The following is a 19,416-nucleotide window of genomic DNA, read 5'->3' as shown; positions in this document are numbered from 1 at the left end:
TTAATAAGGAATATGACCATACACCCCTCTCCTCCATTCAAGTGGAAGGCGGAAATGACTCAAGGGAGTGATCACAATTTCTCCATTGGACACCAGTACTCAGCCGTGGAAAGCTGCAGAAATAAAAGAAGTTCCAACACTTCTGGTGTATTTGTAGTAGCGTATGTCATTCGCGTGACTCTAATATTAAATTCACCAGCTGGAAAATGGTCAAATTGAATAATGGTGGGGGAAAAAAACTGTGGATTCGATTACTTGGGTTCCCTATTGACCCCCCCCCACACACACACACACACACACACGCACGGGAACGAGCTCGCAGGTGTTTACTAATGGTAAACTGTTATGATTAAAGCTGAAGGTTTATATTTCATATCTGAATATATATACTTCTAATCCTTTACAATCCAAAATTAAAATACTTATTAACTTCACTTTACAAGCGTGATGAAAAGAGCAAAACTAATCTTTGTGTGAGAGTGTGTTTCCGATAGATTGGCAGGAGTAGAACAAAACACAAAGTATTTCCCATATTAATGTTCTTCTCTCCTCTGCCTCCCTCTGAGCTGTTGAGTGAAGCAGAAACAATGAGCCAAATTTCCCCGTGGGGATTATAAACAATTCATGTTGTTACCTCCGTCAGTGAGGTTATGTTTTCCTCGCATCTGTTGGTTTGTTTGTTTGTCTTCCAGCAGAATTATGCAAATGCTGTTTTTTTTATAAGAACTTGATGGAGGGGTACAGAATAGGCCAAAGAGAGCCACATTAATGTCTTGGGAATGTAAAGTTGTTGGGAGTTTTTTTCCCCACAATGCCCTTTGTATTACTTGGTTTGAACTTCAGTAGTTCTTTACTGTGTACTATGGTCTGATAGGATGTGCTATAGTTCAAGAGCACCCTCAACTCTCTAATGAGTGAAAGGAGTTTATCACAACTGCATGCCAACCGTTCGGTTTTGAACATACGTTCGTCGAGAGGATTGAAAACTTGTGTGTGTGTGTGTGTGTGTGTGTGTATGTGTGTGTGTGTGTGTGTGTGTGCGCGCGTGCGTGCGTGCGTGTGTGTGTGTGTGTGTGTGTGTAGAGTTTGTAATTAGCATTATGAAGGATAAAAACAGATCCCCCCCCCATCATGCTAATCCACAAAACATGAATGTGGGAATCCCAAAGCATTGAAAAGCTTGTAAAGAGTAATCTCCAGTCAAGTTGAAAATGCTGAACCTTCTGAGACCCACATACACATTCCCAAAATTCTTGACTACTCAGTGCTAGATGCAGAGGGTTCCATTCAAATTTGCCAAGCTTGTCCTGTGGCAGCCGCAGAATGGATAAAATATTCTGAGGGAGAGTGACGGAAATGACATAGAAAATCCAATCAAGAAACTGGGACTAGGGAAGAGAAAAAAAGATGTTATGGAGTTGAAGGGAAAAAGAACAGCAGACTGTGTGTGATGTGTAGTACAAAAAAAAAAGAGAAATGTGCCAGTTACATTATTTTTTAAAACAGTAAAATGCGCTACACTGATTATCTAAATTAAACTACGGTACTGAATAGTTCATAGCTTGTCACATGCCCCAATTCATGACGTTCTTTTGTATATTTATGCTTACAAATAGTCATCTCCTTTGTCCTTAAGGAGTTAATGTTGGATTTATGCAAAGTAAATATTAAAAATGAAATAAAACAGCAGTCATATTTACTTTCCAAGGTAAATATGAAATGTCTAAAATAGACTTTATTTATTTAGATGTACTTTTGTACACTGCATTTTTTTAATGTCACTGGTCTGCATTTGAAAAAAAAGTGAGTATGAAATGAGCATTTACCAGGCTGTTGAGGAATAATGCCAAAATGCCAAATAGTGACAGGCTTTCTGCTTTCTGGACATGGATTTACCTATTTCCTCTTAGGAATAGAAATGCTAATATCGATTCAGATGCAAAGCTGTGCAATTTGTTTGAATGACAATAGAAAAGCAATTTTCAGGTGAGGGTTACATTAGTTTTTTGACAGAAAAGTTATTTTTTAAAATCATGCATGACGTTCATTTGGAGCCCACCTCTCTGCTATGATGCACAGTGCCAAAGCCGCCTCATGATGCACAGCCATAGCTGGTCAAACATGAACTGCAGTAATGTTCATCTCCTCTATGCGCTGAATTAAATAAAGTAGAATAATGTATACAATAGGAACAATATTGTTTTTCTTGTCTTCTTCAATGAAACGAGAGTGATTATCATCATTGTACTGTATATTGTTTCTGCTTCATGCTGTTATTTTTAGCTTCAGCACTAAGAGCAGTAGGCAGTTAGCATTAAAAACTAAACCAGTGGAGCCACCGAGGACTAGCCGACTCACATCTTTTGGAATAAATCATTTCTAAAATCCGTCTACCCTTTGAGTCCGCTGGCACACTGTGGCTATTGTACAAAACAAAACAAAAAATAGATCATTCGGTGGAGTGAGACAACAAATGTGTCATTGCAATCATCCTCGTGTCTAATTATTACTTGGTGACATGATCAAATTTCCAACAGGATATTGACGTGAGCAAAAATGTCTCTATACAGAATTATGTTGCTCTGAAGTTATATGGGGGAAATGATAGTTGTTTCATTGTATATTTATGCATGGATATCATTTGATAGAACCTTTATATATTTGTACCTTAATAATAATTAAAGGTATAAGAATGACATCTTATTAGCGAGCGCTCAAAAACAGCTAAATCAAACAACCTCAATCCATCTCAGGGGTATTCAGTATTGGCCCACCAGCTGTTTATTTGTAGCCTTTGCACCGTTATGGCCCTTTCCAAGATCAGATGAGATCGGCCTCTCTCGGAGTAGTAGAATGGCCGTAAGACACACTTTGCACAGCTCAGTATGCAGTCGATGAGCCCATTCATTGTGTGTGTGATGCTTGTGGTGCACGGAATGGGCGCATGCCTTGAGGCAGGTGGGCCCAAATTGAAAAACATTTTCTTTTACTAGGCGCTTGATTGAGTGAGCACATGTAGACTAGGGATTGTCTCTATGCCAACAATTCACAGACAGCATGTAGAAAAGTGATTCATTGTAAGTTCATGCCTGTAATTTAGGTGCCTGAAGGATTTATTACTTTTGTGCTGATTTGTGTATTTGTTAACCAAGTGGTCCAATTTGTATGGCTTATGAATGAACAGTGAAATCACCTGAGCCGGAAGTAGAGGTTGCCACTTAGTGTGTATGGCAAAGTTAGTGCGAGCATGTTGCAAAATATTATCCAGGTGAAAACTGTGGAACTATCAGACAGCGGGATGATTCTGAAGGTAGAAATTGATGGTGTGTTGATAATTGTTGTCATTGATTATGCTGCACTGGTGGGCTTTGAGTAGGAATAAAAGGAGAATTCCTGGAATGTATTTTCCTCGAGGGGACAGAGTGGTGATTTCAGCAGACCTCAATGGGCATGTTGCTAAAGTGATGAGGGAAGGTTTAGTGTGTAAGAGAAAGGGATTTGGAAGGACACACGCTGATGGATTCTGCGATGAGGAAGGAAATGACTGCGACGAACACGGCGACTCAAGTGTGGAAGCAGGTGCGCACAGTTGGACTATATTCTATAATGGCAATGTGTAAGATAACTGTGAAGGTGAGAGTAAGAGCAGAGGATGAAATGAGGAACATTAAGAAAGGTAGATTTTAAGAAGAAGCCGAGAGAAGTCCTGGGTTGTAAGGGAACTTGAGGATGATCGGCTGATGCGGCAACAGTGACTAGGGAAACGGGTAGACAGGTGATTGGTGCATCATCTGGGAAAAAGGAAATTCAGGAAAGCGTTCAGAAAGGAATAGAAGGAGAGGTAAAGGTAGCGGTGGAAAAGTTCAGAGAAAAAGTGTGTTTTGAGTTGTACAAAAGGCTGGACACAAAGGAATGAGAACATGTTTGGCAAGGCAGAGAAATCACCTGGGAAGGGCTTGCAGCAGGGTTTTATCAGTCAAGGATAGAGATGGAAATGTATTGATAAGTGACAAAAGTGTGATTTGTAAATGGAAGGAGAACTCTGAGGAGTTGCTGAATGAGGCAAGATGAAGTTGGAGAAAGAGAACAAGAGGAGGTGGAAACTGTGATAGTCGAGACTAGACAGGATGAAGTAAGGAAAATGATGGAGGGTTGAAAGCCTGTTGGTCCTGATGGCATATTGGTGGCGGTATAGAAGTGCACAAGGGAGATGGCCATGGATTTAAAGGACAAGATTGTTCATTTGAATGAGCAGATGCCTGAAAAGTGGAGAAAAGGCGTGCTGGTGCCAAACAACGGTGACGTGAAGTGCGTAACAATTACAGAGGGGTTAAGTCAATTTTCTATACAACAAAACCTTGAGCAGTATTGAAGACAAGGTTGAGACAAGAAGTGATTTGTGGGCAACCCTATCTCTTCATGCCTACAGTGAACACCACAGGTTACATATTTGCATATTTTAAGTACAGGTTAGAAGAATCTGCCTTGTGTTTTATTGATTAATCTCAGAGAAGCAAGGGAGGAGCTCTGATATTGTATGGAATGAAAATGAATGCCGGAGAGGTAAGTTGGATGAGTCTAGGAGATGATGTTGGAAGAAGATGGAGGCAGGACAGACAGCATGAAGGATGGGCTTTAAGTTCCTTCTGTTTGCTATGGTGACAAAGAGATTAACCAATGTCGTCAGAAAGAGGTACTTGGGACTATGATGCTTGCAGATGACACTGATTCGCGTTGAGAATATGGAGCAGGTGCAGGTATGCACTGGAGAAACAAGGAATGACGGTCAGTCATAACATGAGTGTTGAAGCCAAGATGGAATCAGCCATGGGTAAAAAAGCACCAGCAAAAGTTTAAGGAAATGATTTCAGGACGGTAATTATGTTGTATGGTTTTGAGATTGACCAGAAGGCAGAAGGCAAAGAGATTTTTTGGAGTAATAATGATGGACACAATAATAAATGTGCTTATCAACAGGACAGCACGAACTGGAAATTTTAAAGACAAAGTTACATAGGCCAGATTGAAAATATTTGGACATGCACAGATGAGCGACATGTCAAACAAAATAGTATATCATAAGGTTACGGGAAATGGATTTTAGAGATTGGATGTGGATGTGGTGAGGGAAGAATTACTCTAGTTTCAGTTAGAGCAGAAGATGCAGAAGGCAGGGAGACTTGAAAGAAGATGATTCACCTTGACAACGCCCTGAATAGGGTTGAACCTAAAGCCAAAGAAGTGCAAGCATGTTGCATGTAAAAAACATTATTGTTATTACAGAACCCAGGCTAATTGCGCACACGCACACACACGCACGCACGCACGCACGCACGCACGCACGCACGCACGCACGCACACACACACACACACACACACACACACACACAACACAAAGGTGGTTGTAAACAGCAGCCTTTTATAGTTGCAGATTTAAGACGAGTCAAGTTGTGAAAATAACGAGCAAGACGTGGTCAGAATGCCAAACTATTGATTCTGCATGTTCATTACCATGCCAACGGACACACTTGCTGCGCATTCGGGCATGGCCTTGACTGTGTCATTCAACAATGTATAGTAAATCTATGCTGTCCTGCGCGTGTGTGTCTTCTCTGAATCTGCTAAAACACAAGAATGCTCAAGGATGGGTCAAATCCAATATTATTATTAATTTACACATTATATTTTTTTCATGCTTGAATCTCCAAATAGTTATGAATCTAGGCAACAAAATTCACCCACTCTAGCCTGCCTACCTGTTTAGCTTTCAATACCACCACCATTTGACCCGTATCGCCAAATGACCAGCAGGCTCGCGCATGTAATCATGCTCTACTTGCTAGTGCACTTTTAAAGCAAAAATGAAGAAAAATATTTCATCCAGAAACATCAAAATTTCTGGTTGGTGATCAAACGACCCCTCCATATTTATAATTATATGGAACTGCATGCATCACATTGACATTGTAGGTTTACAGGATATTGTCTTTTTCATCTCTTTCATATTAGTTTCAAGTTGTAAACCAGCTATGTTTCCTCATCGTTAAAAAAAATCTATTTACTTTCTAATTAAATTCTTATATAGTAACAGAAGGAGCTGGATTGGATTTCACAGCTTGTGTGCATATTTGTTTGATAAATTATTTTCCCAATGAGCGGGGAGAGAATAGGGAGTATCTAAGCCACCGCCCCAGGTAGGGTTTATCACTGCTTCCAAATCTGGCTAATCCATAGATAATTCATAGAGCATAACAAATCCTCCTAGACTCCTCACCGAGCCAGGATCTATTTATGTATTTTCTCTTTGTTTGTCAAGCATTCGTCTCCTTCTTTTCTCTACTTAAACAACAGTTGGAATGGACATAAATATAACTTAATTAATTCTGTGATTTTACAAACACTTGTTTATTATATCTTGGTCCAAAATATTCTCAAAGTCGCAGGGTTCAGTTACTACTTGTTTTGGGACTCTTTGACATTGTGATGGACTCAGACTTGATCGCAGCAGTGTGTATTAAAATGAAATTATTGGAATCTTGAAGGTCGACACAATTCGTTGCAAGCTGCTGGTTTGATAGTATTTCAACATTTTTTTTTCCATAGACAATAAGGGTGACAGAAATGTGTTCAGGGTGAAACTTAACAAAATCCTCATTTTACCGTATTTTCCGGACTATAAGTCGCTCCGGAGTATAAGTCGCACCAGCCATAAAATGCCCCAAAAAGTGAAAAAAAACATATATAAGTCGCTCCGGAGTATAAGTCGCATTTTGGGGGCAATTTATTCGACAAAATCCCACACCAAAAACAGTCATGAACGAGCAACAACAGGCTAAACGATAGCAACAACAGGCTAAACGATAGGTATGCTAACGTGACAAACACAAACAAAGAGCTGAGAACGGGCCTGACGTAACATATAGAGTGATTAAGGACAACTATTACATGAATAACATGTTTATAAAACCATCAGTGTCACTCCAATTCATTAAATAGCAACAACAGGCTAAACGATAGGTATGCTAACGTGACAAACTCAAACAAAGAGCTGAGAACGGGCCTGACGTAACATATAGAGTGATTAAGGACAACTATTACATGAATAACATGTTTATAAAACCATCGGTGTCACTCCAATTCATTAAATAGCAACAACAGGCTAAACGATAGGTATGCTAACATGACAAACACAAACAAAGAGCTGAGAACGGGCCTGACGTAACATATAGAGTGATTAAGGACAACTATTACATGAATAACATGTTTATAAAACCATCAGTGTCACTCCAATTCATTAAATCCATCGATCGTTCTTTGTCAACAATGGGTGCGCACGGCTGAGGGCGCTTGCGCTTCAAAATATTCCACAGGCTCATATAACGATAGATAAACTATATTTTAAATAACTATAATACAAGCCAATAATATTATCAAACCATCCGTGCACTTTAATTCCATTAAATCCATCGATCAAATTCCTCGTCCTTTGTCAACATCGCCGCGCGTGCGCCCTGACGTCAGCCTCGTCTTTATTCCACAGATCTACTATATAACTATATTGTAGCGTTAACAAAGTACAAGGATAGACGTAGGTTTGGTAAACGGCTCTTTATTAAACAAAACAAACTTCCAAGCGTGTGGCGGCGTGGACTTCCAGACAGACCGGGCGTGCGTAATGGCCATGTCCGAGCCCCACGCACCGTTCGCGGACAGCCACTCGGCCGAGCGTCGGCCCCCGACTCAGTAGAGACCGGGCGTGCGTAAAAGCCATAATAGTTTTTCAAACCTTCTATGTCACTCCAAATCCTTAATTCCTTCAAACTCGTTGTCCTCCGTGTCACTTAGAAATGGTCACCGCTAATGATGGTAGTCCTTGTGTGGGCACGTTTGTATGTAAACAACCGGCGCGCCGCGCTACTGACGTCACTTGAAATAGTAATCCATTGGTACATCACGGTTCTCCAAACTTTCTTTCTGCTGCTCGATTACTGTTTTCAGCTGCATATTTTACAACTTGAAGTTTGTAACCTGCAAAATATGAGTTTCTTTTTGGTGCCATTTTTCTTAAGCCCACCCAGTTGATGAGTCACGGCCAACGGTAAAATTTAGAGCGCCCTCATCCAGTTTCGTCTGAAAATATAATTTTTTTTGGTTGTTTTATCAAAGTCAAAGTCTGCTTTATCGTCGATATATTTTTTTATATACTAAGACACACAAAGAGATTGAAATTACATTTCCACTATCCCTCGGTGAGATAGTACACATATGCATACAAGCATCACAAAAAAAAACCAAGAAGGCACTAACAATGAATAAATAAGAGTATTGAATAAATGATAAATAAACAAATAATAATAAATAATAATAATAAATATAAGAGGAGCAAAAATGGAGCAAGTGTACATACAGCAGACAGTGGACTTGGATATGGTGCTTTAAAGTGTTAATTGCTTTATTTGACGTTTTCTCTATTTTTTATGTTTTGAATATGTTCAAGATAAAGAAATAAAAGCATGTGAAGTGATCAACTATACTAAAAATAACATGGGAAGTGGTCAACTATACTTGTAAGTGATGTCTTAATGATCAAGTAAAAATTTGTGAAAAAAAACATATATAAGTCGCTCCTGAGTATAAGTCGCCCCCCCACCCAAACTATGAAAAAAACCGCGACTTATAGTCCGGAAATTACGGTACCTTTTAGGCAATCATTTATTCTTTTGCATGTTCTTCTATGAACTCACCTCTCTTTTTTTGTCCGTGTGCAGTGTTGAGAAAGTTCATTTTCTACACAAACTAGCTCAAAGTTCAGATCACAAATGAACTAATTCGGTTCATAGTTCATAATTAAAATTTTATGAACTAAGTTTATGGTTTAAAAAAAATATATAGTTCTTTTCTTTCCCCAATAAAAAAATTAAGTTGCTGCGAGCTGTTACCCTCTGGCATACTGGCATTTTATCATTGTTTTCACACATTTCATTCACACTAGTATCCGGGAAATGCTATCACCCTACAATCTCAAATACAAGAGAAAATTCTTGAATTGTCTTTTTCTTTAATGAATTGAAACAAAAACACAACTGTGGTCCAGAATGTGCAAACACAAACTGCTGTAGGTGCCAGACTGAGGTAGGAAACAAGGTATGCACAAATGTGCAAAGCAAAAATGATGGTTTCTTTAACTAACTTTGCATTTTTAGTGACTATGTATATTATTTCTAAACTTGTTTGCCCAAAGAACCCAAAACATTTTAGAATTTGGGACATAAAACTGCAAAGTGTGCAAAGCCCAAATAAATGACTAAAACAACAAAAAACAATCTCATTCATGGTTCAACGCTTGTCCAAGCACACATCGCATTTTGATGAGGTTTCTGGCGGTGTTGACAAATCGTCTTTCCCCGTCTAATTAATCTTTGTTTATGGAGTGTTTAGTGTGGTTTGATTTTGAAGTCTAAGAAGTGAAACCTTGTATCCTTGAACTAAAAGAACTGCCTTTCAAAATCATTCATAGGCCCAAGGATGAACGCGATCACAAAAACGTTCACCAAGCAAAAATGTGCTATGTTCAGTTCACGTTCGTCCAAAATGTGAATGAGTTTCATTTCGTTCATTGAATGCGTTCAGGTACAACACTGACTGTGATATGTTTTTGTTTAATCTTCCAAAATGTACACCCTGTAAATGTCACATTAGATAAAGAACAGGACCACACGTTCACTGGCAATTTACCGTGTTCAAGCATTCTCTCCATACATAGTCTTAATTGACTGACTGGCTCTCTGTACCTTGCTCAGACATGGTTGACTTTCTTGGTTCTGGCACAGGATGCTTTAAGCTTGCTGAGCACAAGCGCACACAAGAAGATGTGACATGTAATCGATGCATGCCGCCGATTGCGTGCAGCCAGATTAGATGACACCCAGTGACTGGAAATAAGGCACATTAGAAAACTTGCATTAGTGTTCTGAGTTTCTCTCCTTTGCGCTGACTTTCATCCATGTTTGGGGCAAAGCAGGCTTCAGCACACAATACAGCACTTGGACCTTGAGTGTGCGTGTCCTTAATTGCATTCCAAAACTGTTGCATCAGGGGGGTGCTATTAATTTCAAACTGCTGGGACCAAGAGAGGAACAGGCCGTGTATAGGAGCGTAAATAAGCAACTGCGGAGGTAATTTATTTATGTGAACTTTAGAGCAGAGGAAGGAGAGATGAGATGAACAAACTTGTAGCCGTAGAATAATGGGAAGGAAAAAAAAAGACCATCTGCAGAGAATATAAGAAGATGGCAGTATAAATATTTGTTTCTGAGGAATTTTTAAAACTTCAAACCCAGTGGAGATTGGTGCACTATGTACTCTAGAAATATCCGCTAAATAATGAACAATTCAATTAATATGTTTAGGTGCCATGTATTCTGTATGTTGGGAAAAACAGATCTGATTATCTGACCAGAATTCAGATTATTTATCATATTAGTATAACTTGTTTACGTAGAGTATATGCTGAGCAGAAATGTGTCAGAATATCAATCTCGCACGCTTGCGGGCAAGGAGTGGAGGCAATTGAGTTTCCTGTGTGGTGCAGCTGTATGCTGCAGGGCTCAAGCGTGATTTGGCAACACAAAGCATCTCCTGCATCCTGACTTGGATCCCCCCCTGCCCCCCAGGGCCCCCACTTTCCTCACTGTTGCTGCAAAATGCAATTAAACGGCAAAATATCTTCTACTTCCGACCACCTCAATAGGGGATTTTTTTTCTTTGTGTGGAATATTATCAATTATTATTCAGTGTTAATATTTTACATGAATGTGGAAATGTTTGATGTTATGTATATAATAAAGTATAATGTTATTTTACATGCTAAATAAACCATGTGTGTTGGTTAATTTAAACCATCAAGAAGTGCTGGTTGAATGTTAAAACCTCCTTCGCTGCAATATTTATTCATTTTTATTAGGCATGCAAGGAATTTGTTTTGCAGATTGGCTGGTATGATACAGCGTTCATCATGAATTCTTCAGTGATTATTCCAGTCTGTGCCAAGTAATGGAAAGAAAATACATGCTGACTGGGAAAAGTCTTTTAATTGGCTGTCAGTGGCTGTCAGAGCCTGATGCTTGAAGGAAAGAGTGATTTATCTCAGGAAGAAAAGCGGAGGTTTGGGGCATCACTCTGACTGTATTAAACCAGTCTATTCATAGTCTTCTCACCTTTCTGTATCTGCACTCACGTGGGCAGGAAGATCTGTTTGCTTGGCATGTATGTATAAGGTACCGAAAACTGCACCTGACATACTGTGATTACATGCAAAACTGCAAATGCCAATCTCAGCACACAGTACTTGTGGCAAAGTTCACACATAGTAAAACATAAGGGATCAGCCAGTTTTTAAAGTTGTTCCCTGAAAGCGTAATTGGCTTCCGCTGCTTCTATTATCCTTTGAGAAATACTTGATAAGAGTAATCAATTTCCTCTCCCCAGAGGCGGCAGCTGGTGGCCCAACTAGTGTGACAGTCACACTGGTCTTTTTTTGTTGTTGTGTTTGTGGTTCTTCCTGAAAACTAACCATGGTCAGTTCATCCTTTAGAGTCCCGAGCGTTTCACTTTTCTCCTGTCGCCCGTTGTTTGATCCACAAATCCAAACACTATAGAAATATTTTATTGCTTATCGTTATGACAACTGAAACGCTTCACTTAAGCCTTGTCATACTATTAAAGTATGAACTACCATGTCGGATTTAGAGATGCTGTCCTGTTTTTAACATTTTTACTACTGACAGTGCCACATTTAATTACGGCTCAATCCATTGTTCTAACACTAAAATTTGGATGCTATTTGTTAGCCTGTTTATGGCGTTTCGCATGATGTGTTAGCAAAGTGGATGCAAAGTTTTAAAGTCACACTCTTTGCTGGAAGATTAAGTTGACAGTAAGCTTTTTTTTTTTAAACAATAGTTCCCTATCTTCCAAACTGCTGATTGTTGTTAAGCAAGTGCAGTTGTGTTCACTGCACTTGTATTTAAATTCTTTGCTTCCAAGTCAAAGCCAAAATCGGCCAAACCATGTCGTATTTCGAAAAACACCACTGTGCATTAATTTACGTGTCTTCTGAGTATAGACGGCATAAAGTTATAACCACAGTTTGTCAGAGACAAACTCCGGAGAGAAGACCATCTTATTGCCTGGGTGAAAAAACTTTGGTGACCTCAGATGCTACATATTTACAGCTAGCCTGCGGGAAAGCCTCAGCACTTTACCCTGCATTGCAGCACATTTGTATTATGTTCTCTGCAAACAGGTAGTTGGTCTCAGAAGATCGTCTCCCTGTGCCATTTAGAGTTTAGAACACTACTCTGCTTTATTGCCTTCTCTTCTGGGATATCTCCACAAACACTCAAGGCTCTTTAGCTCCTCGACAAAATGCCAACAGCCGAATATGTTATCAGACTGCTGCTGGAATTGTCACTGCGTTTCTGTGAATCGCCTATACAGAATTGTTTTAAAATGTTGTTGTTATAGTATCTGAACACAACTTTACAGGGTTCGCGGCTTGTTTGTATATTTTATTTTATGAGCCAATAATATGTTTCATTTACCCCAGCCCATCCACTTTCATGAGGTTTATTCTACTTATCAAAAGGGAAAATATAAGCTTGGGGTTTTGTCAGGTGACGTGACAAATTGTTGTGTTTCGGCCCCACTGACTGCTCCCAGTCTGCACCATTTGCTTGCATCATTACACCTCAATGCTGGATGAGTTTCAGAACTGTCACGGCACCGTCACATTCGAAAGGATGTGATGCATCACACGAGGTTTACAAATTGCAAGGTGTTTATTTCCAATATTTAAAAAAAAAAACATTTGCTTGACATTATTGGCATTCCTTTAATTCACTGTTATTGAATTAATCTACGAAGAACTGATTAGAGCCAACATCTACTATGTTAACATTGATGTGATCTACTGGTGAGTTTCACACTTGCTTTTCTTTATGCATGGTTACTGCAGACACTGTTAACAAATTTGCACTGGCAGGCAGATAACATCAAGAAAGCTCATGATTAAAGTTGTTCTCAGGTGATCTGACAAGTGAGATCGTGTACTGTACAGAGTACAGCTGTGAATTTACTTCCTTTACTACTTTACATTTAAAAATGCTTAGCTACACATAACTATGCAAGAGATGCTCTGGAAGTAAGTCGAACAAATCTATGATTTTAAGATATACGTAATACAATATACTTCTGGTAGCCTTGGGTCTAAATCCTCTGCAGTTCTTTGCGTTCAGTTGATTAAGATCATTGTCTGTTCATACATGCACTCCTCCTTTAATGTTATAATTTCCTTGTAGCAAGACGTTATTGCCTTTGATTTTTTATTAACTTGTACTTTGGATCCACGGCAGGCAATAATTTGAAATAATGCAACAATCTCATACCAAAAAGGGTTTTAGTTCCTCACCGATGAAAAGGTCAAAGCGTATTTCGGGTGACACATCAATTTTACCATTGGCTCTTTTCTAAATGCAATAAAAAACAACCTTTGTATTTGCATAACAAGTTTCCCAGAGCAAGACGAGAGGTACTACAATAGAGACAGGAAAGCCATCTTTTCACCATTTGCAACCATTCCTACCTAATGCTTTCCAAAAGAGAGATCAATGCAAAAAAGAAGTGTGATGTTGTAGAAAACATTTGATTTGAAATTTAATGAGATAAGCCGTTGTACCCAACTGCTGGCTCCCCGTGCAGCCAAAATGGTCAATTAAACGTACTCCATTTTCAGCACATAGCTAGAAGTTGCCTCTTGTGTCTGCTCCCACATCATCATGTCTGTGTCAGCAGACGCAGCTAAGCACAAATCCAAGCGCGTCAAAGAGAAAGGATGAAGTGTTGCCAGTTCCCCCACAGAGAGTCAAATCAGAGAGCCACAGATTAAATATTTAAACGCATACCCCAATAATAAGCGCCCTACTTCTATGGCTCAGCTTCCATTTGTTTTTTGTTATACAATTGTCTACTCAGAGTTTTCACACGATTAGCTGGTGGAAAAAGGTAGGATGAGCATGACTGATTTGAAATTTGTGTTTGGACAACCAGAACATCATGGCGAGCAAATCGTGTCAACACTTTAGGGTGAACATGAAAAAAATCCTCCAGCTGAAAAATCAATGCCATGCATACCGTGGAGAAGAATGAGAGGTCTTTTTTTTGTGTCCATTTTTTTAAGAAAAATAAAGGACATGACAAAAAAAAAAAGGATGTATTTTTAGAAACACAAAGAAATGTTATTTTTTCAATGCAGCTATTCATGAATGTGTCGCACAGTAATGGAGAGTAGATTTGCTCATAGAAATAAATATTTTTACATTTCTACTACAAGACCTAATGAGAAATATTATTTTTTTACTGCAGCTACTGAATGTGTGGCACAACAATGGACTGGAGATCCACTAACAGAAAAATAAATGTTACATTTCTACTATAAGACCTAATGAGAAGGGCAACCTTTGACCTTTAAGGGGACGTCCACCCCTGATTTTTCTTTGTAATAATATGTTCTGTGCACCTCAAATATTTAAAACATGTTCTGTTTAATGTTTTGTTTGTGGAAAATGACATAAACAGGAAATATACACCTGTTTTCATCCGTTTCAGGAGCAGCTATTCTGCCACTTGCCGTCGACTGAAAATGACATTGCAGTTGCTCAGGTCTTGCGTCATAATTAATCACGGCTGTATTTCAATTCAGCTAAATATGGCAACAACTCAGAAAACATAACGAAGCACCTCATGCGTCTTACATTTTAGTCCCGTTGCCTCCAAAAATATGAATATGTCAACGAAGACATAGTTTGCACGTTGCCTGTAACAAAGTGCAAACTCATCTTGCGAGGAGTTTTATAACATGAGACTCTTTGTAATTAAAAATTATTTTGTGATAAATGTTGCTCACTGGGCAGAGGAAACAACCGGTTACCTGACTTGTAACTGAAACTGTCAGATAACTATAACTGATTTCAAAAGCATGAAAACGTGTTAAAGTGCACTGTTGGAAGCGAAAATGGATTTACTGTATTGGCCCGGATATAAGACGGTGTTTTTTTTGCATTGAAATAAGACTGAAAAAGTGGGGGTCGTCTTACATTCGGGGTCTAGACATTATACCCATTCACAACGCTAGATGGCGCCAGTTATCTTTAAAACTAATGCTGAACTTAACTCCCCAGGCAAAAGCGAACCCCTGTCACAAATAAATAAATAAATAAATAAATAAATAAATAAATAAATAGCGGTAGCACGAAGAAGAAAAATAGAAAATACCGGTAAGAAAGAAAAGAGAAGAAAATAAGAGAAGAGATAACAGAAAATGGAGAAACAGTAGGTTTATTTACATTTCAAAAACCAGAAGCCATTCATTTACAAATGTGATTGCACTTTAGTTTACATATTTAAATGTTCAGATATTAAGATGCGATAGACAGTTTTTGCATGATTTGAATAAGGCAAAATAACATGCTTTTTCTCTCCAATATATTGTTATAATCATTTGTTTCAGATGTACTGTAATTGTTTTCTGAATAAAAATTAAATTTGGTGTTCAAAAAGTCTTTTTTCAAACTTAAGTCTTGAAAAAGAGGAGGTTGTCTTATAATCAGGGTCGTCTTATATTTGGTCCAATACGGTATATAAGTGCGGATGACGAGGGCCCCATGACTGGGTTTTCCTTGGGCCCTCATTCATTGTGCGCCACTCCTTCACTCCAAGGGGGTTGGGCAGAAAGCGAGAGAGAGTGGTAGAGAGAGGTAGGTGGAGAATTATAAAGCAAGCAGAGAGAGAGCGAGGGGGGCGGTGTCTTGTGACAGGAGGAGAAACCTCCAGCAAGTCCATTCACTCTCCTTGTAGCCTGCAGTGAGACCGAGGTGTTTGCATTGCACAGGTGCGGTCGCAACTTGGACTTATTTCGACCTGGGCTGGGATTGTGACACCACCGAACGATCGCAGGTAAGTGAAGCTTTGTTTTGCGGGCTTTTGTTTGCTCAATGTACCAACACAGTGAAGAGTCGCACATTGTTCGACTTGGGCTTAGAGAAGCCGATAGAAAAAAAGCGAATGAATTGTAGAGATTGTTAAAAAAAAAAAAAAAAAATCCTTGGAGTCTAAAGTAGCTGAGCAAGGTGAGCTAATCGCTTTAACACCACAACTCTACGTTGTTTATAATCCGATTTAAAAAGAGAGCACAAATATGATGACACGCGCCATCCTCCCAAAATAAGCGGCGCTTGCTTCATCTGCGTTCCATTTGGAGCGATATATGCCACTGTGCGTGTGCGTGTGTTTGTGTGGAAAGTGTTGTATCCCACTTGAACGACCGGGCTCAACTCCCTCCTTGTCACCACTCAACAGTTTAGTGCATCTTATTATGTCCTTTTCTTTAATCCTTTGGTTTCCAGAAGATGTTCTTCTATCTGCTCGCTGTTGTGGCTCTAATGCTGAGCACACACTCTGCGGTGTCTGGCACCGCCAACGACAAGCGGCTGAGTACCGTCGGCCAACACTCCAAGGACAGATCCTGGAACAGATACAGAGATGTGAGTTTCTTGGGAGCCTCTAAATCTCACCAAAAGGGACACGTAATTAGATCGTGTGCTTGTGTGTGTGCGTGTGCGTGTGCGTGGGCGTGGGTGTGGGTGTGGGTGTTTGTGTGCGTCTCACTATGTCCTTCATAAACCCTGTACTGTATGTGTGCCATCAGGCACCATCAACCTTGTAGAGAGCAGCAGGATAGTCTCTGATAACTTGTTTGTGTGACTTTTCAGTATCAAAGAACGCTACTTCAATGTAGTTTCACGCTTAGACTTTTTGTTAGGGATGTTCAATAGCACTTTCTTTTCAGACCGATACCAGAGTGATCAATTCTTGAGTGTAGTCACCGAAATCAAACACAGATACTACCAGTACTTTTTCTTTTGCTTGAAATTACCTGCACTCAATGGCAATTTGCTGCTATTTTTTTAATTTCTAGTTCCTGACTGTAAACGTTTATAAAATGAACAGTTTCAGAAGTCACAAGTACCATATTGGCGGGAATATAAGACGACCCTCATTATAAGACCCCCTATTTTCAAGACTCAAGTTTGACAAAAGACTTTTTGAACACCAAATTTATTTTTTATACAGAAAATAATTCCAGTACATCTGAAACAAATGATTATAACAATATATTCGAGAGACCCACGTTTTTCCAGATTGTCGCTACGTTTCTCCATTTTGTGTTATCTCTTCTCTTATTTCTTTCTCTTTTCTTTCTTACCGCTATTTTTTAATTTTCTTCTTCGTGCTACTGCTATTTTTGTTTTTCTTCTTCGTGACAGGGGTTCGCTTTGGCCTGGGGAGTTAAGTTCAGCATTTGCTTTAGAGATATCTGGCGCCATCTAGCGTTGTGAATGGGTGCAATGTCTAGACCCCGAATGTAAGACGACACCCACTTTTTCAGTCTTATTTCAATGCAAAAAACACCGTCTTATATTCGGGCCAAGACGGTATAATACAACACGTCATTGTCTTTGTTTGAGTTTGAGTTAACATATCTTCGACTAGGAGTGCCAATAAGCAGCTTTAAGCATTAATATAAAAATCTGAAAAACTAACATTAGCAGATATTGACTCTTCATGGCAACAAATGCAAGGATAGGTGTACAATTACATTCTGTCATTTATAAGCGTTAACCAATAAATGAACGCCATTTATTTTTTTAATTCAACATTCCCAGACTGCAATAATAATGGAAACCCTCTCTTACCAGTCTTACCAGCTGTGCAATCATTGGTGTCAGCAGAATAATGTCTTGCCTTATTATGCATGATGCTTCAGTAGTAACAGCATACAGCCTGCTACCCTTTTCTCAAGAGATTTCAGCAAAGCGTAAGCTACCTTTGGCCTTATTAGAGCTGTTCGTCCTCATCCAGTTGAGCTGTGATGTGAGGATGAGTCTCTGTCTTACGTTCATTGAGGAGCCTTTTACTTATGTCGTGTATGTGTGTGTGTGTATTTAAATGCTCTAAATATGTGACTGAAATTAATTATCTGCAAACTGTCTGCGGAGGGTGGAGGGTAGTAATGGTGGGGATAGTGTATAAAAGATGGGAAAAGCTGTGACCTGTTTATGTTATGGTTCGACACACCACATACAGCAGAAGCAGACATGCTTACCTGTGTATCATTTTGTGTTGCCTACTCCTCGCATAAAGGAAACCTCTATCGCGGTGCCTTGTGTTCTTTTGACAAAAAGACAGCCCCGTGAAAAGAGACCATTTGTGTTGAGGAGCAGTTAGGTCTTTCTAAAAGGTAGACAATTTATGGCTTAGCAACAAGAAGTGGTGCGGTTTAATTGCAGTGCAAATGTAATGGTCAAAATGCATGGACTGCAATCTCAACTTGTTCTCCACAGAAGACAAAGTACACGCTTTAAATACCCTAGCTAGCTCACTACATTTTGATGATTAACATGCAAGCGTGCAAACCCATCCATTCTTATTCTACAACGCTTATTCTCACGAGGGTTAGAGTGTACTAGAGCCTGTCCCAGTTGATTTTGGGCGAGAGGCGGAGTGAATCCCAAACTGGTGACCAGCCTATCGCAAAACAACTGTTCACACTCACAATCATGCTCAATGACAATTTGGAGTCTTCAATGACCGTCACTTGCATGTTTTTGGAATGTGGGAGGAAACAAGAATTCCTGGAGAAAACCTTAGCAAGCAGGGGACAACATACAAACTCCAGAAAGGAAACCCAAATTCCATCTTCATTCTCAGAACTGTGAGGCAGGAGTGCTTGTCATTCATCCACAAGGCTGCATGTGTGCAAACCCGTCCATCCATTTTCTGTACCGCTTAGTCCCCTCGGGGGTCGCAGGTGTGCTGAAGCCTATCCCAGCGGTCATCGGGCAGTAGGCGGGGGACACCCTGAACTGGTTGCCAGCCAATCACACAGGGATGAACAACAATCCACACTCGCACTCACACCTAGGGGCAATTTGGAGTGCTCAATCGACCTACCAAGCATGTTTTTGGGATGTGGGAGGAAACCGGAGTGCCCGGAGAAAACCCACGTGGGCACATGGAGAACATGCAAACTTCAGACATGGAGGGTCGGAGGTGGAATCAAACCCACACCCTCCTAACTGTGAGGCGGACGTGCTAACCAGTACACCACCGCATGTGTGCAAACCCTTTAGACATAATTTCAAGGGCTTGCACTACACTACTCCTACATGATCAACGGGCTATTATTTTATACTTCCCTGAATGGCTATTTAAGATGGTTTTGCATTTATCTCTCAATACCTCTCAATTTGATGATGCTTCAGAGGGCTGCAATTCAATACTATTACTGAATATCAATGC

General features: G+C 39.7%; 1 protein-coding gene across 2 annotated transcripts in view; it reads left to right on the top strand.

Moving 5' to 3' along the window:
• The first annotated feature begins 15,844 nt into the window (after nucleotides 1-15,844).
• The window catches only part of spock1 (SPARC (osteonectin), cwcv and kazal like domains proteoglycan 1), a 67,795-nt gene continuing 64,223 nt past the window's right edge, over nucleotides 15,845-19,416 (top strand). The window contains exons 1-2 of one of the 2 annotated variants that reach the window (XM_049745470.1): nucleotides 15,845-16,011; nucleotides 16,461-16,598. In XM_049745470.1, the coding sequence (XP_049601427.1) occupies nucleotides 16,464-16,598 (135 nt within the window). In that variant the 5' untranslated portion in view covers nucleotides 15,845-16,011; nucleotides 16,461-16,463. The remainder of the gene's footprint in view (nucleotides 16,012-16,460; nucleotides 16,599-19,416) is intronic. The other variant, XM_049745562.2, reaches the window with a different exon arrangement.

This window comes from Syngnathus scovelli, chromosome 1 (assembly GCF_024217435.2).
Source record: "Syngnathus scovelli strain Florida chromosome 1, RoL_Ssco_1.2, whole genome shotgun sequence".
Lineage (NCBI taxonomy): Eukaryota > Metazoa > Chordata > Actinopteri > Syngnathiformes > Syngnathidae > Syngnathus > Syngnathus scovelli.
The sequence above is the reverse complement of the archived record's forward strand: the minus strand, read 5'-3'. Positions and strand labels throughout refer to the sequence as shown.